General features: G+C 42.9%; 1 protein-coding gene across 3 annotated transcripts in view; it reads left to right on the top strand.

The window, feature by feature from the left end:
- The window catches only part of gabrg3 (gamma-aminobutyric acid type A receptor subunit gamma3), a 189,260-nt gene that overhangs the window by 131,069 nt on the left and 33,332 nt on the right, over positions 1–24,859 (top strand). For all 3 annotated transcript variants that reach the window (XM_055214370.2, XM_055214368.2, XM_055214369.2), the window contains exon 5: positions 6,590–6,672. In XM_055214370.2, the coding sequence (XP_055070345.1) occupies positions 6,590–6,672 (83 nt within the window). The remainder of the gene's footprint in view (positions 1–6,589; positions 6,673–24,859) is intronic.

Raw genomic sequence — 24,859 nt, 5'->3', positions numbered from 1 at the left:
TGACACCAAGGGAGCGCAAGTTCATTCCCTAGTTTGCCGACGTGCGTCTGTGGAGGGAAAAACCCGCTGTGCGCCGGTGCAAAATACGAATGATACATTCTGATACACACTGACAAAGTCAATTGCGCTGGGTGCAAGATAGGGCCCATAATGTCTATGGTTCGAACTACTGTTTTGCTCGTTCAACTGTGGTGTTGTGGTTACATGTTTGTAATGTAGGAAACCAGGGCAATTTCAAACCGCGGGAATGAGACTATCTTTGTTTTGTTATCTTTGGAGAAAATAGCAATGGTGTTGAATGATGAATTTGCACATGATTTGCATATTAAAATACCACATAGACATATCAACAACAATAAAAATTTAATTATGGGAACATATTTTATTACTATTATCTAAACTACAGCGAATAAACTCTAATAATATGGGAAATGTTAAAGGTGTCTGAATAAATTTTGGTTTGACTGTAGTTGCCTTAGGCCTACACATGTTAACTTATCTGTATAGCTAATGATGTCAGTGCTAAATATAACTTTAGATTCGACTACTGATAAAGATAAACATAACACAAAACAGATAAACCAGAAACAAACGGCACTCTACGGGCTTGGGTGAAGTATTTTTAGGAAGGTTTCTCTCAGTTTCCTGAACAGACAACCTGTTCCAAGCGTCTGTTAAGACCAGAGGATATTTCACAGGCCAGTGGAGAGACTAACATCATGCCGTCTCCATAACTCCGTGAAATATTTCTTTGGCAATGGGAGAAACACTGCCAAAGCTTAGGGGCAGGATGAAGCCATCCTGGAACAAAGGCTAAGATCCCCCTACAGTATATGAAGATCTGTACATGATCGATATTCAGTGACTCAGAGATACAAGAGTGTTTTAAGCAGTGGTGAGAAGGGACCTGGGGCCGGTTGCACAAAAAATTGGGTGGAAGTCCTATATCGGGCTTAGCTACTTCCGACGTTATGAAAAATATTTACACTTGTCGTTGCACCATCTGAAACCACGACCAGACGCAGCTACGCTCGGTGAAGATTATGTAATCCAGACAAATTATCCCAGCCCCGTGACTTGTGGGAACTTAAATGTTGTTAAACAGTGTAATTCACAACAAAGTTGTGTATTATAAAACGGCTCGTTCTGGTTCTTCATTCTGATTGGTTGAAACGCGTTCTAAGCCGTGATAAAATACCCCGGTAAACCCACGGTTCAGACCGCATCACAAGTATCACTGCGCCACTGTTGCTGCGTATTGATTTATGAAAATAAACACCACAGTCTTTAATCATTTTTTTAATTTTTCTACATTTGCACAATTATGGCGATATCCAGATAAATGTCAATAAATAAAACATTTCATCAATAAAGAGAAAACGTTCTCTGAAGTTTTTTTTGTCTTATTGATATTTCCGCTATTATCCACCAGAGGGCAATCTTACCCAACTTAAACACTGAGGCATTCACTCGACACATCAGCGTTGTGGTGGATTTAGCGTGTGTTTTGATCAGGCTCTGAATCTGATCTCTAAGTTCCTCACAAAAATGGAATTATCTCCGCATTTAGCTGAAAATTTGAGAGGTGATAACTGATAAGACAACAAATGAAGGTAGGATGAAAGTTTTTTGATGTTGTTTGAAAGCAGATGGTCTGTTCTTTCATTTGATATCTTATGTTTATTTAAAGAAGATCATTTTTCTGTAAGGCATTCAACTAAAACTGGGTGGCAACTTAAAAAAAAACGCTGACGGGGAAAAAGTTAACCATGCTTACAAACATATTTGATCATCACTTCAACAGTTGCACGATATAAATGTTAATGTATATTTTAGATGAATGTTGATTTATAAAAATAAACACCACAGTCTTTAATCATATTTTCATTGTGTCTTTGCTGCGTCTCTGTTTGTGAACTGCGCTCTGTTGCAGCCACACTTGATTCTGAGGAACTACTTTGTTTGGCGGAAGAGTAATATTTATACTAAAATAATTACAATTTATTTGTGTTTTATTTTATAAAATCCCGCTAACGTTATGCATATGAAGTAACCGTTTTATAAACGCGAAACGTTAGGCTTCGCGTTGTGCCTAACAACGCCCCTTAGCTGTTATAAAATGCACTGGTAACCCACTGCTTCTTGGGGTTTATTGCTTTAGTGTAATCCAGACATGAAGTCCACATCAGGTGTGTCAATTTGGGTGTCCCCGCGTATGCGTTTAATCTGGGTGTGCCTCATACGTCTTGAAAAGTGAAGCCTCTGGCTTTTTGATCGCCCCCTGGTGGCTGGCTGCAGCACACGTTATAAACCCCGCCCTCTCCATTCAAATAGGACTCTGCTTTAAATAAAATAATTATTTACACTTACAATAAAATTTAAGGTAGTTGTTATCACGCTGTTATATGTTTTATTGTTCATTTTTGTGATAAGTTTCATTATAGCTAGTAATTTGCTGCTATAGAAATGAGGCGCGTATGATTGGTGTGGTTGAATTGGGCGAAAGCGTTTGGGCGGAAGTTTAATACCGCAGCTACGCCTCTGGCTTCACGGACGATTCCTTTTGCGCATGTCTTGGCTCCAAACTGACGTTTTTCGTAACATGGCGGCGACCATGGTCGGACATGTTTGGCTTTAATTCATTACAATGAAAGGAGGCGACGTCGCGTCGTCCATCTTTTTTTACAATCGATGGTTTAACCGCAGTGATATTTAGACGCCATTCGCGTTTACTATGGTTAAAAGCTTACACTTACTGCCGCCAGCTAATAGATGACAAATGAGAGCTTTTCCTTCCTCACGTTTACCAGTAAACGCTCCCTCAAGATGCGAGCGTCACGTGCAGACCCATTAAACACAATTGTTAAACAAAAGCCATTACAGTTTGCATAAAATGTGATAATTTGCAGATTAATTCTAACAACTCTTGTTTGAAACGAAATTAACTGAAAGCTTTTAATAAGTTCTCTACTGTGTCTTTGTAAATATTTATGAAAAACACAATGCTTGTGCATCCTGTGCATTAGATGCGCCAATGTCTCATCACATTTTATTCATCATTCTATTTTTGCCATAGAAAAAGTAAATACTTTATACTTTAACTACCCTTGAATAGACGTTAGTTTTAGTCTCAGACTTGCGCTACGCATAGGCAGTGCAACAGGTGTGAATTCTACGTCCGATGTGATACCGCATTTTACGTCCAGACTAGTCTTAAGAACGGGTTTACGCCCAGCTGGTGCAACTGAGGTACATACTGGGGTTATGAAATGTCACTCTATTTTAATTAACACGTTGGAGTTTTGAGGTAAGCAAAGGCAGAATTTGTGTAAGCTTTCTGAGCATCAACACCTGAGTCAGGTCTGGGCTCAGAAATGCTTATACTGTATGTGCTGTTAAGCTGTGTTATCACACAGATCGGTATCCGGACATTCCTTGTATGAACCATGATGTTTTTTTGTAAAATAAAGTAGGCTTATTTGCAAAGTCTGTGGTTGGTACAGTGAGCCAGTTATCCATTGGTAGTATTTCTCTTATTGGTGCATGGATCCTGTTTACACAGCCGACAGAAAAAAATTGATCTACTTGTATATTTATTTCAAATTCTAATGAAGAAGGTGGAATTATCTATCATCTGCCTTATATTTATTCATCAGATTACTGTTCACAAACATTCAGAATAGGATCAGGCACGGCTATAAAGGCAAATGAATTGAGCCGATTTATGCTGGACATAAATATTTATTTTTGTATTTTGCATTATTTGTAATAACAAATGTCCTTATGACAGTGGGGTTAGTTAATTTTCCTTGCTTTTAGTTACTATCAGTGCTGATCATTGTGTCACTCACATCATCATATCCAAGCTGTCTGTGTTTCGATGATATTGCACTTGTCACCAGTGGCGGCCTGTGACTTCTTTTTTCGAGGGCGTTCGATGCGAAGTTTGTCACAACATGTATGTAGGCCGTCATGTGTGTGGTTTCTTTTTTTAAAATAGGAAAGATCCTGTGTGCATCACGTGTCTTGTCAAAACAAGTGCCTGCTGCAGGGTTTATGGTAAAAGAGACGCACGCGTTTGCCAGATACTCGCATAATCTCATGCATAATCAGAGTTTACAGTTAAGGGAGTATCTTGCGTGTATTTTGTGAACGTTAGCGTCACTTTTATCATGAACTGTGTAGATGTGTGCAGCAGGCACTTGTTTTGACGAAACACGCAATGCACATGGTTCACATGACACAACAAACACATATTTTGAAAGCGCAAGCAACACACATGACACTCCGAACACTTATTTTGAATTTGTGCCCCTCAGATGAGCAGTCACGAGCCGCCACTGCTTGTCACTAGCATGTGAATAAAACCTATTTATTTTGTACATGATATTTTTATTTTAACCATTTTTTATTATAGCCATCTGATGGTAAATGCTTCACTGAGGTAAAAGCTGTTGGAAAACGTTTGAGTTGAGATGGATTTTTCAATTAATCAGTTCAATAAATCATGTTATTTGGTTATAAGAGCCAAAATGACTTTTATTTGAAGTCTCTGTAAAGTCAACCTTGAAAATTGCAATCGAAAGCATCCATTCAGGTTGTATCTGTATTTGAAAGTTGAGAGAGATGGCAGCTTTCCCGAAAGTGGGCGTGGTTTCAGTGCAGACAGCAGACACGCCCCCACTGCTTGAGAGCAGAGAATGCTGCCTATTTTTCCAAGATATTGATAACTTATTATATTTACTTTCTGTTTTTTTTCCAGTATTCAAATATGGTTGGGTGGTTAATAACTCATTTTTTTCTTAGTGTGACAAATTCAGATCTCCGGGGTATACTTTTTTCCCTGTCCGGCTCGCGCATGCACACATCCGCGCAGCTTTCCAAGTTTACTCCCCGCGGCTACACGCGGATGGCTGCATTGGACAAGTATATGCAATACAAATTATTTCTTATTCAAATTATTACTCTACCAGGCTATCAAGGCAGCACTGATTTGCAACATTTACAGTACATTAAAAAAAATAGGATAGATGAAGAAAAGTTGCGGATCCACCACTGCAAACAAAGTTTAGAACAAACAACAAGAAGAACAGAAATCAAACATGATGGCGACAAAAATGCTCCACGCAGCTTTCTGTTCTTGGAAGAAGTGAAAATAAATGAAGAAAAGACGATAGCGTGTGCGCAAATCCTGTCTATTGCCTTTGTGTTATTGTTTTAGTGTAGTGTTCTGTCTCAACATTTTCACGGACATGCATGTCGTACGCGGACTGTCCGCGGGGTCTCAAATTTTGGGCAGCATGCAAACAGTGTGCGCGGACGGCCGCGGACCCCTTCTCATAATGAAAATGACGTCATGCAGACGCCATGCATACGCGGACGTCCCTAGTATACCTTCGGCTTGACTTTACACGGACTTTGAAGAATATACTTGTTTTACGCACTAGCAATTTCACTTGAACATGACTGTTTTGTCACTAAGAACTGAAGAGAGAATTAAATCTCTTTCCATGTGAACATCCATCAAACAAATCTGTCTTTTTTCACCTCCTGACCGTGAGTGTCTCATCTTGAAAATCAAACGTGAAAAGTGAAGTGGAGTATGATATAAAATGTGTTGTTTTTCTGAAATCTTATTAAAGAAAAATCTCACTTATTATTTTGTTGACTGCTCTGTGAGACAGAGCAGCAGATGCTGTATATCACTAATCTAAACACAATCCATCCAGCTTTGTCGTTTTCTATAATAGCACAAGTAAAATAGATTTCTTTTAAACCAGATCCCTCTGGCCATGCCTCTTTAATAAGGGTTCCCACGGGTACCTGAAATCCTTGAAAGTTTGTGAATCTGGGGGGAAAATTGAAGGCCCTTGGAAGTTTTTGAAAATAAACATACATAGATACAGGTCATTGAAAGTGCTTGAATCTATTTTATGCCATGAAGTTTTCTGGAAAAAAATCCAAATTATTCCCTGTGTAGTGTAGGATAATATCATAAAAATTCTAGACTTTTTAAGCACACATGCTAAACTGTTCAATTTAAATGTTTATATCTTCTGTATGCGAATGTTGATTCATACCAAAATGCTTTTTTGCATAGTTGTGTTTGACACATGAAAATGTCTCGGGTTACGTATGTAACTGTTGTTTCCTGAGAAGGGAACGAGACGCTGCGTCTCCCTTGCCATACTTCCTGCATCCCTGTAACGCCACCTTTGGCAATATCACAGATAGCGATATACTTCCTGGCTCCTGCGTCACCCAGTCTTTGTTGTTAAGCCTCACCATTGGTTGAATTTGATATACACATTCAGACACACTTCCCCTTTGGAGGCGTTCCCAAAGTGTCACCGCAGTGATGCAGCGCGAGTTCCCTCGAAAGGGAACTGCAACAATGTATCTTAAAAGGTAACACGATGTAACCTTGCTCTCACTTGAAATGTGTCCCCACATTTAGTTCTTGAATTTGAGGTTATTGGACCTGGAAAGTCCTTGAATTTGAAGTTAACTAAGGTGTGGGAACCCTGTTTAATTCTGGACAGACCTCTGCTTTATATTGTAACTGTATCTTACATCTTTCTGTTCACAGATTGACCATTAATGCAGAATGCCAGCTTCAGCTTCATAACTTTCCTATGGATGAACACTCGTGTCCCCTCATCTTCTCTAGTTGTGAGTACTTTAGTCTCCACTGGTTACATTTCTCTCTTTCTTTCTCGCTATTCACTTTGTCTTGCATTTACTGTATTTTCATTAATATAATGATTGTAAGCATTCATATCATCATCATTTAATGCATACAATTGCAATATGGCCGGGCAACTTTTATCTTTATGCAAGGCCCAATTATAACTGCACAATATAAAGACCCAATTATTTCTTGCACAAACAACCACAAAAATATTACAACATTTAAAAAGAATAAACAACACCCGAGAATAAATAAATAAATGCCTGAGATAGAGAATTATCAGAAATTAGTGTTGTTTTTCCTAATAATATGTGACCCGGGACCACAAAAGCAGTCATAGTGGTATTTTTTATTGAGATTTAGACATCACCTGAAAGCTGAATAAATAAGCTTTCCATTAAAGGACAAGTTCGGTATTTTACACTTAAAGGCCTGTTTTCAGATTGTTTATGATAAAATAGAATGGTTTTGACGGAAATTTGGACATATGATGCTGGCCCGAGAATTTTCGGGTGTTTGTTGTTTCACCTCCCACCTCTACAATGGCTGCATAGGTGCACTGGAACAATCCTTCCTAAAATGCATTAAACTTTCGTTTACAAATACGTGAATCTCACAGAGTGGTCAGGGGTGTTCACTGATATTCTCACACAAAAAATCGCTCCAAAAGATGCTTTCCAACAGCTGTTTTAGCATTCGTTGTAAACTTGTGGACCTATTTTTCCAAACGCCTCACACCCGTATATTCTTCCGTTGAGAGCTTGAATAAAAGACACTCCAGTCCAGGGGGTGGCGCTAATCCGCCTTTGCCGCGGAGTAATACCGTACCTCACATCACATCTAATAAGTCAAGGGAGTTGGACAAAACTACGATAAAACCTGTTGGAATGCGTCTTTAGCAGCAATTTTTGCGTGAGCATATCAGTGAACACCCCTGACCACTCGGTGAGTTTCACGTCTTTGTAAATGAAAGTTTAATGCATTTTAGGAAGGATTGTTCCTGTGCATTATACAGCCATTATAGAGGTGGGAGGTGATACAAGAAACACCCGAAAATTCTCGGGCCAGCATCATATGTCCAAATTTCAGTCAAAACCGTTCTATTTCATCATAAACAATCTGAAAGTGTAAAATACCGAACTTGTCCTTTAATGTATGGTTTGTTATGATATTACAATATTTGGAAAATCTGGAATCTGAGGGTGCAAAAATTTAAATATTGAAAAAAATTATCTTTAAATTTGTGTCCGAGTGAAGTCCTTGGCAACACACATTACTAATAATACATACATTTTGTATATATTTATGGTAGGAAATTTACAAAATATCTTCATGGAACATGATCTTTACTTAATATCCTAGTTATTTTTGGCATTTAAAAACCAATAGTTTTCTACAAATATACAAATATGATTGGTTTTGGTTTTCATATCATTTATGGTGTATGTCAGTGCAGTGTTCAATGCAGCTTTGCTGTAGAGAAAGTGTCACAGTTAACAAAGAAAATCGCATTATTTTTTGTCTTTAGATTTCATATACTGTATGTTGTTGACAAAACATGCTGAAAACTAGGGTGTTCATTTACATGTATAAACCAAGGACACAGATAGCTTTGTAATTATTCGACTTGTCCACTGGGCTCTTGAAGGCAGATATCATTAGTAAGTTGTCAATGACATTACTCAAGGGTGATGGAAATAGGAGATGTAGCTGGGGTGTTAAGAGTCTTAGCAAGAGAGGGGTAGCTAAATTTGGAAAAGTGTAATATGTTTTCACACCTTTTCTGTTTCTCCCACACCCTTCTTTATAACCTCTTATATTCACATAAGCCCACTCTGACCTTTCTTAATACAGCCATGATCAAAAAAATAATAATTTTAACTTGATTTACGAAAATACATGCATTTAAACATACATTATATAATATATAATTTATATGTTATGACGCATGTTTACTTAATATTTTATTAGACAGATCCATCTTTTCTATTTATTGCCCATTAAATTATGTGATCTGATGAGTTTAAAGCTCGTTTTTTATCTGTTTGTTTCTTCCGTGATTGCCGCGAGCACATTGTGCATCTTACTCCTGGGTCCTAAAGTACATCTGATTTTTCACATAGACACAGACAGATGACTTGCTGACCTGTCCAGTGTTTATATGAAAATCTGATTTATTCAGTTGTGTTTTATCTAAACAAGATAAACATTTATCTCATGACCCCAAATGTGCCATGATTAATGTTTTTGCGAACAAAAGTGCACTTACACGGGCTCCAGCACTTTGCCACCAAAATTTGAGAGTGTGCCACTGAATTTTACATCCAGTCGGACATGTGTGACCAGTAAATTTGACCTTATTTTTGTGATGTGACACTGAATTTGAAACAGCACATTGTACTTTCTGCATCTGTCATTAAAGTATTTATTAGTAATACAGTATTTGGTTAGCATGTGGATTTTTGGTGTGTGCCCCTAAATTTTCTGGTTGCGCTCCTAAAATGTTCAGTTGGGGGCCACTGTGCTCCTAGTGGAAAAAGTTAGTCTGGAGCCCTGCTTACATGTACAATCAAATTTAAATTGTTAGCTAATGACTTGAGTTACTGGGATCTGTTGGGTGTTTATGGAAGACCAGTAGAAAATCTGTGGTAATGTGATAGTCAAAGTTTCACTTAATCTCTAGTTTGTACTTTGTTTACATTTGACTCATGCTGTTTGATTGTGTCACTACTATTGCACTTTAAAGGCGGGGTGCATGATCTCTGCAAGGCAATGTTGACATTTTAAATCACCTAAACCTCAGTAGAATCTGGACCTTTTTTTGATAGACCCACCCCACACATACGCAACCCAGGCAACAATGTCGGTTAGTAGACATGATTGGCTACAAGTGTGTTTTGGTACTCAGCCCGACTCCCTTTTCCAAGCATTTTCAAAAAACGTGCACCCCGCCTTTAAAGCTGACATAACACAAGATGTATTTGCCAATCTAATGTTAATCTTGCTTACCTTTAGAGTAGTATTTCATCATTCATATGTCCAAAGAGTCTTTCGTGTAGTCAGATTTATTAAAGAAAGAACAGCCTTTCCGATTTTTGGGGAAAAGGTCGAACACTTGAAGGCGTGCGGTGGGCGGAGCTGAAGAGTTACTATTAAGCGCAGCTTTGGATACTACTTTTGGATTCACAGCCAACATAGATGGAAATCAAACTTTAAAAAAACGTTTTTTAAAATAACCAGCCTTACATTATACATATGACCCAGAAACTTGTAATTAATCCTTGTTTGTTAATCCAGTACAACGCAAACTGAAGCGAAAAGTGTTTGCTGTTGTTCGTGTTGTTTAAATTACATGCACGTATGCACAATTGCAAACAAAACGCGTGAGATTTTGAATTACTTACGCCTGTGGTTGTGACTCCTAAATGGGGTCTTTTAAAGTTTTAACCGCTATAAACAAGTAAAAAATCCGGAGTCAAATTGAGCCTTGTTTCATTCAAAAACACTTTCTGAAACGTAGAAAAAAGGAGGCGTGAGTTTGGCTCAGAAATACTCTGTCATAAGCTCAACTGCTTTTTTGACGCTTTGCTTATGTTTAACATGATGACAACAAATCTTAATCCGTGTTAATAAGTCAGAATGCATGAAATAGCATTAAACCACCCCTTTAATGCTGCTTCTGCCACCTTATGACAATGAATTTACATTTCGAATTAGGTAGTCTGTCATCAATGACAGCTCATTGAATGGAAAATGCCCTTCCTTTTCCATATTTTTATACCGTCATAAACATCATTACCGCAAATATTCTTAAAACATCATGATATAATTTTGGGGCTGTATCACCCTCCACTACTGAAAGTATTAAACTGTATCCATCAGGATGATTTGCAATACCTGGATAAGGCTGTATTATTAGTTTTAGGCAGTTGTTTTTGGGAATAACAAACGTCGGAATGTTGTAACTGGCCCATAATTGTTAGTAATGCTTTTATTAATGATAACAGTATATGCTAATACTTGTGGTTAGTTGTGTTTACCACAACCATTGCTGATAATTAGTTTTGATTTGTAAAAACATATTACAGAATAAATGTGTTGCTCAAGAGATTACACTAGGATGCAGAGCAGAGTGAAGGTCTAGTTGGTCAGTGCATTTTTACAACGTTTTTTTATTTCCCTGACGTGTAATACTCAACATTTCTCTTTGCACTGAACTACACATATTTTATTGCTTCATATTTGTTTTGTGTTTTATCCCTGAGGTGTACAAACAAACAAACAAACCCTGTCCAGTCCAGGTCAAGTTCAGTTCTGTTTAAAGGACTCGGGGCTCTCTGTCGACATCTGTAGTTACATCACAAAACTGCAAGTTATTTGCAGAGTACCGGTGTTCTGTTTTATACATCAATTGTGCGTTGCCAATATTTCTTCATGGATGATCTGATATTTTTTATTATTTGTTTATTGACATGATATAAAAACAAGATTTAATGATGGAAGCTACAAAATCTACAAACAAACTGAACCCATCATCTCTGAATGTAAGTCAATGTTAAGGTTTATCGTAGTGACTCTGGGTAGGGCAAGATTTGGTATAGCATTTTGAAAACATATTTTATGTACTTTATTAGAATCGTATTTTATCAATTTCTGAATTGAAAACATAAACAAGAGAAAGTCCTTTGCAGTGTACCTTTAACTGTATACAATAGATGGATGTGATAAATTCGCTGTGCTGTCTTACACAACAGAGATGCAAGATTGGGGGTCATGTGATCCTGCTGACAATGATGATGTGTCGTTGTCCTGCATTTTTCACTTACAGCTTACAGCTCTCCGGGTCTCTATTTAGTGTAGCGAGGGTCCCAATTTAACTCTTGCTGAATGCTAGTAAAAATTGCCTTTGGAGAGTAAATAAGTAATGGAAAATGTACTGTCAGTTGGTCATTATCGCAAAATACACCCGACAGGGTGATCTTCAATGCTCCATAAGGGGCTTATTTTGCGTTAATGACCGAGTGCCTGTACATTATGCTACCTATTACATGGCGGCGCACCGAATAAGTGAATAAATGGACATGAAATATTGATTTGAGTTGAAATGATTTTGCTATGTGAGCGAAAGAGACTCCAGAGTGCTACAATAGCTAGCACAGTGTTAGAAATCAGTTGTCAGGGATGAAGATAAAATATAGAGTTAGCAACATATAAAAATTATTTTTTTTAGAAAATCTATTATTTTATTAAAAAATATACTGCAAAATGCATGCCAGAAAATGTATTGTATAGCTGATGAATTTTCAAGGGGGTTCTGTCTGCACTACCATTAAATACAGTAAAGGACCAAATCATTGTGCGGACTAGGACAATGAGCCATATTAAACAATCCCTCAAGCTTTTGGACACCATTACTGCTACGTCGAAGCTACTGTCTCCCATCTGCATTCTTCATTTGTTTAAAAAAAACTAGCTGGGTTTCAATCCCTGCATTTCCAATCCAATTGATATGCAAATGAAGGTTAATGCCCATTAGACTGGACTTCCTCATGTTAGTGGCCACATAGGAGTGAACATACTCAGACTGAAATGCCTGCCCCTGTCTCATTCACAGACAAAATGGTCCCACATATGTACCCCGAGAGAAGCAATTTGGCAGAAAGATTATTTTAATATTTCACACCTCGCTGCCCAGCAGAGCAGTCTGTCCTCCGAAGCATATTTAACAGACTCAAACATACAGAGATATAGTCCCCGACTGCATAAACAAACAGATAAATGAAATGCTCCCAAGCCGGCGTGTGTTTGTATCTGTCTGCCCTGAAGGGAACGAGAAGCACTGAGGTGTTCAACAGACCTCACGCCAGGCACAGGAACCACAGCGGTGGGCATCTTTTTACCTGCGTTTGTCACCTGCTGTCTGGTTATGAGCTTTCATTGTACTGTATAGTGGCATTAGGATGACATATTTTTACTGATTTATTTTTTTTTATAGTTCACTTTCCTTTTTGGCGTTATTTTGTAGGACAGTGAAGCATGACAGGAAGTAGTTTGAAGAGAAAAGGAATGAGATTGGGAAATGACGAAGACCCAATTCAAACTTGCACCCTTGCATGACTGTCATAGCTGTTATACAATATAAGGATTTGGACATTTCAGTGACCTTTATAACAAAATGGCTAACAAAAGTAAAATGTTAGACCTACAATGTAAATCTTTGCTGATGAAGCACCTGTGTAGAACCATATGGGGGCCATATAGCACCACTATAGCACCAAATATGGTTCTACACAGCACTATGTGGTTCTACACAGGTGCTTCACAGGTGCTTCACCGGTGCTATATGGCACTAAAAACGGTTCTTCTATGATTACGAGCAAAGAGCCACTTTTGGTGCTATATACAGTAGCACCATTTTTTTTTAAGTGTAGTAAAAGTTATGTCCTTATTACAAAAAAAAAAACATGGACACGCTACACTGTCACCAACTACAAATTCACATTATTCAAATAAAAGTAATACCCTGTTGTGACAACAAGCATCATTAACTGAACTTTTTTGTCACATTGCATCCATCAAGCAATATAACTGAAATAGTGTTTGGAGACCCAAGGGTAAGTCATTGGTCACGAAAAGCGTACGAGTGCTCTTGATGATTGATGGAGAGTTGAGAGTCATTTAAAAAGTGGGAAAATGCTTTATGTGCCTGCAAATCCTGCAGAAACCACCTGTTGTGGCCTTAACTGATGGGAGCTGCTTTTCCGCAGCGTAGATTCACCTCAGTGTCATTAACTCGGAATTGCTTTGACCCCTTCTTCATAGGAACGCTCACAGTGGACGACATTACCATTTCTATCAAAGCAGGGTTTTTTCTGCATAAAGGCAGTCGTGAATAGACTCATCTGCTGATGCCGCTTAGACACATCGGATTATTTATTGGTCATGTTTAAAAGCTTATCAAAGCATTCTAGATGAATGTTTAGGGTTGGTAATAACTCCAATAGGACTAATTTAAAGTGGTGCACAGTAACAAAGTAGTTTTACTTGGTACCTTAATATATTTTTCACGTTTCTGCATTTTTTAAGCATTTTAATTCTGAACTTAAACTTGCCTTTGAATTGGGATGCACCCAAAGCGTGCTCTATTCATGAATATCAGCTGATGTCACTCACATCTCAAACTTGTCTTCCACCATTTTGAAAACCTGAAGTGGTCGCAAAAGAACTAGAATTTATGCCTTCGATATGTTGTGAGCATTAAAATCGCTGTTTTTACAACACTAAGAAGGCTCGACACAAAATGATACTTTGCTCGAAGTATCACCTGTGTCTCTGCACGTGAACTAGAGCATTGAGAACATTGTTTGTATACACAGAGTTTACTAAAAAGAAGGTATTGAACAACTGACTTTGATTGTTTTGGCGTCCGCTCGCCGCCATCTTACCAGTCAAGATGTATCGATCTCCAAATGCGACGTAAGGAGAAAGGAGAGTAAAGAGGGATAGCTCCTAAATGCACGGATAATTCGTTGTTTTGTCGCAAGTGAAAAACAATATTGACATTCTAGTTAAAAAAGGAGCCTCATATGAGATTCATTCATTTGCATTCGGAAATAGATTCTTTATGTCTGGCAAAGACGGCGAGCGGACACCAAAACAACCAAAGTCAGATGTTCAAAACCTTTCTTTTAACTCTTTCGCAGCCATTGACGAGATAACGAGAAATTCCGGCTTTCCGCAATACCACTATTATCCACCAGGTAACTTATACAACCCAGAAGTAGCACCTCACGTGAAAGAGAGAGAACTCTGTGTATGTTTTAAAGATTGCTGTGCATCTGATCTCTATCAAGTCCTTCACAAAAATGGAATTATCTCAGCTTTTTGCTCAAAATTGGGTGTCTTTGAAGAAACCTACCTATATTTGAGAGTTGATAAAAAGAGAACTAATGAAGGTAGGATGAAACTTTTTTTTGTTTTGTTTTTTAAAGCAGAGGGTCTGTTCTTTCATTTGTTATATTGTTTGTTTATATATTTAAAGAAGAACATTTTCTGGATGGCATTTAACTTTTGTGAAAACTTTTTTTAAAAACGACGTTCTCAATGCTCGCGTTCATGTGTAGAGATCCAGGTGATACTTCGAGGCAAAGTTTCATGTTGTGTCGTGCCTTCTTAGTGTTGTAAAAATAGTGATAATTCGGTAGCAACGCACAGCGGCTGGAAGAACGCATCAGGGATCGAGTAGGCATCACACCCTAACCAAGATATTTTTTTAAAGTAGCGTTTCTTTTCATGATAGTCAAGGTGCGAAATGTTGTCTTTTGTAGCCGTTTCCCGTATCCGTAAAAAATCATAGACAGTAAAAGATAGGAAATAATTAAATTGTAGCAACCTAGCCAATGCTTGTCAGTAGCCTACTCGGTACTCAGTAGGTACTCAAGATGGCAGCAGGCAACTGGAATGACGTAAAAGGTCACATGACTGATATTAATGAATAAAACAGTTTGTCCGTTTAGGGCTACTGTGGAAACATGGCGGCACGAAATGGCGACTTTCATAACTTAAAAACATAAAAAGAATAATATAGTTATGTATATTGCATTTCTGTCAAGATATCCTTCTAAAAGTTACACATTGCATCTTTAACTGAAAAAAAACCCAAATCACTTCACACTAGGGATGCCACAATTCTCAATACATTATTGAACCGTTCTGTTCGCCCCCCACGGTCCAATACGCGCAGGTGAATTGCGGTTTTTCGGTTTATCCATCCAAATCTGTCAGTTTTATATTCCCTGCACTTTTGTTAATGTGCGCATGCGCGTGATCTGCACGCTTATAAACGCCACAGCGAGTTGATATCCAGTCACTGTGCGCTAGCAGCGTTAAACTCTGCTTGAACTCTGCTTGCAATGCTGGTGTCAGATTTCATTCGCGTGCACACACACCCAACAGAAGTACGACAACAAAAAGCAGCAGCACGACTGTCTTTTAAATCTGAGGTGTGGATTAATTATTTGTGCGTGTAGATTACATACAACATCAATGTAAAGATGCAAATTCGCGTGCGGCAATGCGAATGACGCAAATTGGGCTTGTTATTGATGCAAACGCTCGTTATGTGCCTCAAACACGTCTTCAGCGCAAGTTGAAAAAGTTTAACTCAAGAAGAGAATGCGCATGATGCTTAAATAATTCCCACCAGTAATGTTGTTTGAGGAACGCATTTTTGGTTTCTACACAGACAGCATGATGTTGGACTTAACAGTAATGCAGTAAGGTATAGCCTTCATTTACAATGTAAAGTTTAATTTACTAAGTACAGGTATATAAAATGGCCAATTTATGTAATGTAATGAATTCACATGTTCCCCAGTTTTAATAGGATATGATTTTTATATGTCTTTATTTAATTATATCTTATATTGTTGTATCAGTACACTAGAAATATGTAAGATGATTTTTGCATGTACATAAAATAAAGAGAACTGCAATTAAAACCAGTATTTTTGCTTCTTAACATCTCAATGTTCCTGTTACCTAAGCATAGAATAATTAAAAACAGTTTAATAGGCCATGGCATCAGAACCGAAACCGAACCGTAAACCGTGAACAAGAACCGAAATATGTATTGAACCGTGAACTAAGTGTATTGTTGCATCACTACTTCACACATTACCAATATTTTTAAAGAGCAACTATGGATTTTACATTTCCTTTGGTGTGTAAGTGTGTATTAGTAAATGTTAACGATATGCAAAAAGTATAAAATAAACGATGATGCGAGTTATCATCTCCCACGTAAATTTCTTGGACTACAACAAACACACAGATTGTCGGCAACAGTTTACTACTTGTTGGCTTGTTGACATAGACAAGTACAGCATTATCATAATTCCTCTCGCTTCGGACTCACAACCTGTGAGTTAACTCCTGTCAGCATTGCATTGTGAGCGAACCTTTCAAACATGGCAAGGAGCATCACATTTTCGGCTAACGTCAGAGGTATTCAGGTCAATCACAACATACAGATTAGCTCGATGTGTTTTGTACAAAATCAATGCGTTTGAAGGAAGCAATATTTGTGGAGCTACAAAAATGGTATGTGGAATTTTTTTTTAAACAAATCACGCAAACACAATCTATTATACCAAATAAACAAAATAACTTTGTTTTTAGCAATGAAATAGGTGCCCTTTAATATTTGTATTAGAATATCGGTACTTAAGTACTTGATCTGTGTTCTGTGTCCACCACTGCTAATTTACACTTGTTAGAGTTTCCAATATTACATGTAATGTTTGTAATTTTACATGTGAGACTAAAACAAAATGATGAGGCAGAGAATTGGGAACTGGAAATTAGGAGGTGAATGTACAATAGGCAAAAAAGCAATTCACCAGAAACTCAAATTTAATCAACTAATCATTTTCTCTGTCAGATTTGACTGGCAGCTTATTCAGTACCCTTTGTTCTCAGATTTTACAGTGTAGCACCACAACAAATCATAAAAAATTATAATAAAAACATAACAAACCTGTCTTTTGTGTCAGTATTTGGAAATCCTTAGCTTGTTTTAAAATTTTCCTTAATTCATCTTGTGGCCCATCCGCTCTCATTTGAAACACACTAGTGGTTACATCTCTATCATTGCAGTGTTTCGAATGCTGTAATAAGATTCTGTTATTGAACTTCAAAGCCTTGTTTCCAATTCTGTTTAATGTTCTCAGAAACAATTTACAGGATTCAAATCACTGACATAATCCAACACTTTAAAGGTCTGTAAAATCAGCGGGTAGGTATGTCACAAGCCAGGGGCTGGCCGCTAAGGGTTAAGCCACGCCCCTTCTAACTTCCACCTCGAGGAGGTCCCCAAAACCAACCCAATGACCAGACAACAACGAGTACAGGTAAGTATAAAAATATTCTTTATTGATTTAAATATTTAAAATATATGGGGACTTGGGGAAAAGGGATTTAAAACTAAGATCAGGATCTGTCCTCCAGGGGGGGGGGTTTTCGTCGGGGAACGGGCTCCCGCCTCTGGTTCCCTCTGCCCGTGGCGCGCTCCTCTTCCTTCCTGGAGGCAGAATAAAATCACAATGAATATGGGCATGTACTGTTTCCTGTCCGTGTACCTGCGTGTAGTTCACGGCACTCCGCCGTCTTCCCACGCAGCTCCTTAATTGTCGACTCACTCTCCTTTCCTGTTTCTCTTCTCTCTACAGGCTACCACTAGGGCACAAAGACACAACGGATCGTCCTCACGAGGGTCTCCACCGACCACAGCTGCTGGGTAAGTATGAATCTTCCTCCTCTACTCGTCGCTTTAGTACTCACACTGTTTCTCTCTCTCTTCCTCCACAGACGACAGCTGGGACACAAAGGCACAGTGAATCGTTCACAGTTAGTTCTCTCACCTCGTCGCTAATTACAGCTTCTGGTACGTATAGTTCTCCTTCACAACGGGTCTCCTTAGAGCTCACACTGTTTCTCTCTCTCTTCCTCCACAGACGACAGCTGGGACACAAAGGCACAGTAAATCGTTCTCGTTAGTTCTCTCACCTCGTCGCTGAGTACAGCTTCTGGTACATATGGTTCTCCTTCACAACGGGTCTCCTTAGAGCTCACACTGTTTCTCTCTCTCTTCCTCCACAGACGACAGCTGGGACACAAAGGCACAGTGAATCGTTCTCGTTAGTTCTCTCACCTCGTCGCTGAGTACAGCTTCTGGTACGTATGGTTCTCCTTCACAACGGGTCTCCTTGGAGCTCACACTGTTTCTCTCTCTCTTCCTCCCCAGACGACAGCTGGGACACAAAGGCACAGTAAATCGTTCTCGTTAGTTCTCTCACCTCGTCGCTGAGTACAGCTTCTGGTACGTATGGTTCTCCTTCACAACGGGTCTCCTTAGAGCTCACACTGTTTCTCTCTCTCTTCCTCCACAGACGACAGCTTTCTTCCCTGTTAATGGACAGACTGAACAGGTTATGTTATATTCTCTCAAGGTAGCGGACTCACGATAACGGCTAGGCGTACTGCATCGACCGGCAGTGGTTTCCAAGATAGCGCCGGGGACCAAACCCTCTCGGCTGACTCGTTGATTCAACAGAGGGGCGGAAGTGTCACGCCGTCACACCCGGGTCGAGCGCTGCCCTTTCCTCGACGCCCGTTGGCAATCGACAACCGGACCGGGGCGCCCCTTTGTAGAGACCTCGGGGCAGCGGATCTCCTTCGCCTCTGACTCTGTGGTGATAGACAGCACACAGGTAAAGTAGCAATGTAACTGGTAATACTCACACCGCCAGTCGTACAGGTCTTCACCGCCACTCCTAACACAAGTCCGCCAAGCGTCTGGCTACGAAAATACTTCAGGAACTACTCCGTAATTTCCAATACTGAAACACACTCACAGCATAATCATACACAGGGTTATTCTAGGATCCGCCTTCCTCTTCAGCGCCCCTAGCGAGTGACTGGAGGCGGGGTACGTCTGACACGACACAGCAATCTCACTGCAATATACACAGCACCACTTCAAAGTGAAATTTCTACATCCAAGACTCACCCACCACGCTCAGTGCACCCAATAGACGCCCGTCTTCCTTCGCCTCGCTCTGGGCAAGAATGTGGAGATGGTAACACGGCCTAGCAGTTGGTTTCCGTCGCTGCGGCGGTCTCACACCAAGATCCTGTGGCTCACCCACCACGCTGACTCAGGGGCGGGGCCACTCACTCTCGCTGGAAAGCACTTAAAAGATATCCAGGTAAAATACATGCAAGGTATATTCAATGAATGAGTTCGTTTACTCACAACTGCGGTGCTTCTGTTATCTCGCGCTTCCTTAGGTTAACTTCTCCTGTGATAATTCCAACTACACAGATGGGTACTCACAATAGCACGTTCCTTCTTCCTTCACTTCGTTTATACAAAGTCGGTCTCCACTTACTTTCCAACCCGTAAGGTCTTTAATATCTGCCTTCGCCGAAATCCCACGATGCACAAAGAGAGAGAGAGAGTCCAATAATCCAACTTGCGTACCCGGTGAGTTTAACTCAGCGCTACAGCACACACCAACACTGGTCATAACAACAACCCCAAACTGTGACTTAAGCTGCTCTTAAGTATTCGCCCGGGTGCTGTCTTCGTCCAATCACCCGGCGTTCTTGTTAATCACCCGCAGCTGTCCGTAGTTTGGCTGATTACAGCCCTCGCGGTGATACCGGATGTCCGGTGTTTTCTCTTCCCGGTCCGGGCGGAAACATCCGGGCGGAACCAAACTTTCCCAACTTTTGGTTCCGCCCAAAAGATCGTCACTCCTGTGACATCCTCCCCCGCCAATGCATTCTAGTCCCTAGAATGCCTCGGTGTCGTCCACTCACCGTACCGGGCCGGGGGGCGTCCTCGGTTCTCCCGTTGGGAGCGTCTCACGGGTGACTCGGGTTCAGCGGGCTCGGGTGCTAACTCTGGTTGCATCTGGGCAGCTGGAGGTTCAGCCGGTTCGGGTGCTAGCTCTGGCTGTATCTGGACAGCTGGGGGCTCAGCCGGTTCGGGTGCCAGCGCTGGTTGCATTTGGGCAGCTGGAGGTAGCGTCGCCACAGGTCGGCCCGGTACCACAGCCCATCCCTCCGTCCAGGGGGCCGCCGGTACCGGTTCCATGGGCCCTTCCTTCACAGCCTCGGGGTAGTTCGGACAGGGGCGAAGCATGTTTCGGTGTACCACCCGTTCGGGGCCAGGTTTTCCCTCGGGCCGGATGGTATACACTGGTTGTCCCGGCCTCTGCTGCTTACAGATCACATACGGGACAGCCTCCCAGCGGTCGCTCAGCTTTCCTTTTCCCTGTCGCCGGTTATCCCTCGCCAGGACCCTCTCACCTGGTAACAGGGGGGCATCTCGAGCAGTCCGATCGTACAACCGTTTATTCCTTTCTCCCGCTGTCTGTATTTTCTTTGACACCTGCTCATATGCAAAATGTAAACGCTGATGGTGGCGTCCCACCCACTCCGTCACACTCACTTCTTCTCGGTCTGCGGCCACTCCCAGGACCAGGTCAGTGGGCATCCGTACGTGCCTGCCGAACATCAGGTAAGTAGGGGCATACCCCGTTGTGCTATGGACACTGTTATTGTAGGCTTGCAGAAGATTTGGTAAAGCACTCACCCAGTCACTCTGCTGTCGTTGATCCAACGTCCCCAGTAGTCCCAGCAGGGTCTGATTAAATCTCTCACAGCTCCCATTTCCCTGGGGGTGGTATGATGTCGTATGGGTTTTAGTGCATCCATACAACTGGCATAACTCACGGATTACTTTTGATTCGAAATTGGCCCCTTGGTCGGAGTGCAGAAACTCGGGACATCCATATGTCTGGAACACATTTCGCCATAGAGCTGTGGCGGTGGTGTTGGCCGTCTGATCAAGCGTCGGGACCGCCCAGGCGTACTTGGTAAACAGGTCTGTGATTACCAGGATGTTCTGATAACGGTCCTGGGGGCGGCCCAGCGTCAGGAAATCCATTGCCATTATGTGGAGGGGGGCCTTTGCGTGGATGGGTACCATCGGCGCTCGGGCTTCTCGTCTGGATTTAAACAGTGTGCATCGGGGGCAGGCTTGAATCGAGTCATGCACAGATGCCTCCAGCCCAGGCCAGTAGAAGAATCTCCGTAATAGGGATACGGTCCTCTCCTGTCCCTGGTGTCCCAACTGGTCATGATAGGCTGTGACTAATGCATTCACCTGGTCGGCGGGTACCACGATCTGACTCACTTCCTCACCCGACTTCGGGTCGCGGGTCTTCCTGCAAAGCACCCCTTCCTGCAGCTCCAACTTCTCCCACTGCCCCAGTAATCTTCTCCCAGTCTCCGTCTGGGCCAATCTTTCCGCCGACGTTGGCCGTTTCCTCTGTTCTACCCACATTTTCACCTGGCACACGTCCCGGTCCTGAGCCTGCCTCTCTATCCAGCGGCGGGGGTCCCACCCCCAGTTTCCTGGCACGGCCTCCCGCTGGCCTCCTGGCGCCTCCACGGCCCCGATCATGTAGCCTTCCTCCTGGCTATCTTCCTCCCAATACCCCCGGCGTCTGGGGCTCTTTCCCTCTGGTAGTCTCGAGAGAACATCTGCGTTCGTATGCTCTCGCCCGGGCCGATACTGCAGTCGATAATCGAAGTTAGCCAGCTGGGCCACCCACCGCTGTTCCACGGCCCCCAACTTCGCCGTCTGTAAGTGCACCAGAGGGTTGTTATCTGTAATGATCGTTACCTTGGCTCCCCAAAGATAGTCTTTAAACTTCTCGCTTAAGGCCCACTTTAGGGCCAGCAGTTCCAGTTTGAAGGAGCTGTAGTTGGCATCATTCCTCTCTGCCGGGTGGAGGCTTCGGCTCGCATAAGCGATTACCCGCTCTGTTCCTTCTTGCCGTTGGGCCAGTACTGCTCCCAGTCCCAGGTTGCTCGCGTCTGTATACAAGACAAAGGGTTTAGAAAAGTCGGCATACGCCAAGATGGGGGCCTGTAGCAATTCCTGCTTCAGCCTCTGAAAAGCCAACTCACAATCATTATCCCAGTTAATAGAGGGTGACCCACGGCCCCGGCTACGGCCCGTGCCAACCAGCAATTGATTAAGGGGTTTGGCGATCTTCGAGAAGTCTTTAATGAATCGCCGATAATACCCCACGAACCCCAAAAAGGATCGTACTTGCCTTACAGTCTTCGGTGCGGCCCAATCCTTTACCGCAGAGACCTTCTCGGGGTCCACGGCCACCCCTGCTGCGCTGACCACATGTCCCAGGAACCTCACTTCTCGCCGCAGCAGATGGCATTTGTCCGGCTGTAGCTTCAGCCCATATCTCTCCATTGCTCGAAAGACTTCCTCTAGGTGTCGGAGGTGTGAGTCGAAATCTGGGGAATACACAATCACATCATCCAAATATACCAATACTGACTCCATCAACTGACCTCCAAGGCAGCGTTGCATCAAGCGTTGGAACGTGGCCGGAGCGTTGCAGAGCCCGAAAGGCATCCGGTCCCATTCAAATAGTCCGAACGGGGTCGTGAAGGCGGTCTTCTCCCTGTCTGCCTCGGCCACCTGCACCTGCCAATATCCGCTGGCCAGATCTAAGGTCGAGTACCAGGCTGACTGCGTGAGACTAGCAAGGGAGTCTTCAATTCGTGGTAGGGGGAATGCGTCCTTCTTTGTTACCAGGTTCAGCTTACGGTAGTCTACACAGAACCTCCAGGCTCCCGTCTTCTTCTGTACGAGCACGATGGGGGCCGCCCAGGGGCTACTGCTCTCCCTGACGATGCCCCTGCCCAACAGGCCCTGTAGAAGCGTGCGTACCTCCGCATACAAGGTGGGTGGGATGGGTCGGTATCTCTCCCTACTTGGCCCTGCGTCCCCAGTGGGGATGTGGTGCTCCACCACCCCGGTGCATCCGTAGTCTTCATCGTGCCTTGCAAACACATGTTGCCACTTCCGGAGGAGCGCCTGCAATTTCTGTGCCTGTACCTGTCCCAAGTCGTCCCCTTGTAATGACTCACCCGCTAGGTGGTTGGGCACACGTCTTCCGAGATTATTCGATGGGGTATCCATTTGAGTCAGGGCCACCTCGATCACAGTGGGGCACACCTGACGAAAGCTGACGTCCCTTTCCTCCCTCACCTGGTGGGACGTGACCATCGTTAGCCGGGCCAGTCGTTGATGTCGGTATAGCTGCACTGCGTAGGGGTGCTCATTTCGTACCCTCACAGGAACCCTCCCCCGGCGGATCGCCGCTAGTCCCCGTGCTACCTCCACCTGCGGGCAGTCCGTGTGTGGTTCGACCAATACCCACTCCTCTGGGTTTGCTTCCCGAAGGGGCACTCTTGCCCACACGATAGCCTCACTCCTAGGGGGAATAGACAAAGCAAAACGACACGTTACTCTCCCCACTTCCTCCCGATCTCTACGCACCTGATTCATTTGGACCCGGCGGCAGTCAGCCACTACACGCTCCCACTTGGGCCTCTCAGCAGGTGAGATCCTTGGACCAGGCCTAGCCTGGAATATCTCTTCCCAGCACTCGGAGAGAACATTCATGCCCAATAGGGCTTGGTGGGTGCCCAAACACTTATCTTCGACGATAATTACCCCTTTTTGGGGGACAACGACTCCATGTATTTCCAGATCCGTCAGGCGATAGCCTATGTAGGGGATTTCCAGGCCATTAGCGCCCTTCAACGTCAGCCAGGGGGCCTCCGCTCCTTGTGTTCCCCCTCGTCCGAATATCTCCTTGGAGAGGCTTTCTGCAAACATCGTTACCTGCGAGCCTGTATCTACCAGGCACTGAATCCACTTGCCACACACTTTTACCTCTGCCACCGGGCTATGCCCGATCATCTGTTGCCTTGAACTATCCCTTCTTCCCGGGTCTTCTCGAGGGGTCCCGGCCACACGACCCACTGTGGCCGGTCGTCCTAAAAACCCCCTTCAGATGCCCTACGGGGCCCACACTGACGGCTGATATGTCCGGACTCGCCACAACGGTTGCAAATCGGTCGCCCCTGGTCATCCCATTCGAACCGGGGCCGATTATAACGGTTTAGTCGTCCCGGCGGCTCTCGGCTCCTCTCCGAGTACACTCGCTCTCGGGGTGCCGGCCTTGGTTCCTCCCGCGCCCTACTTTGGCGCAGCTCTCCCAGGAGGGTCTTAGACATTTCTGACATTTGTTCCCGGACGTCTTTCAAGAGTTCCGCCTTCAGAGTCTGTTTCCAATCCGTGCGCTCAGGTGGTGGTGGCACGCTCTCATTCACAGCCGCACACACTGGAGTCTCACTCACCTCAACCTCGTCGCCCTCCAACGCTAGCGCCTCCTTCCTTAGATCTTCAAATGTGAGGTCAGGGTCTCTCCGAAACTGTACCCTCAGACTCTGTCTCACGGGGCCCTCTTTCATCCCCAAAAGGAATTGGTCGCGCAGCAAGGTCTCTCCATCTCCCAATCCATGATCACGGCGGGTCTGTAACCGGGTGAACTGCTCTCGCAGTCTCAGGGCAAAAGCTCTAATGGGTTGTCGGGGGCCTTGCTTACTATTAAAGAATTGGGAACGGAGGACGGCTACGGGGGTGTGATCACCATATTGCTCGGTGAGAAACTGGAATATAGTCTGGGCGCTGATTCGGACAGCTTCCGGGGCGGCCTG

The sequence above is a fragment of the Misgurnus anguillicaudatus genome, chromosome 8, assembly GCF_027580225.2.
Source record: "Misgurnus anguillicaudatus chromosome 8, ASM2758022v2, whole genome shotgun sequence".
Taxonomy (NCBI): domain Eukaryota; kingdom Metazoa; phylum Chordata; class Actinopteri; order Cypriniformes; family Cobitidae; genus Misgurnus; species Misgurnus anguillicaudatus.
The sequence above is the reverse complement of the archived record's forward strand: the minus strand, read 5'-3'. Positions and strand labels throughout refer to the sequence as shown.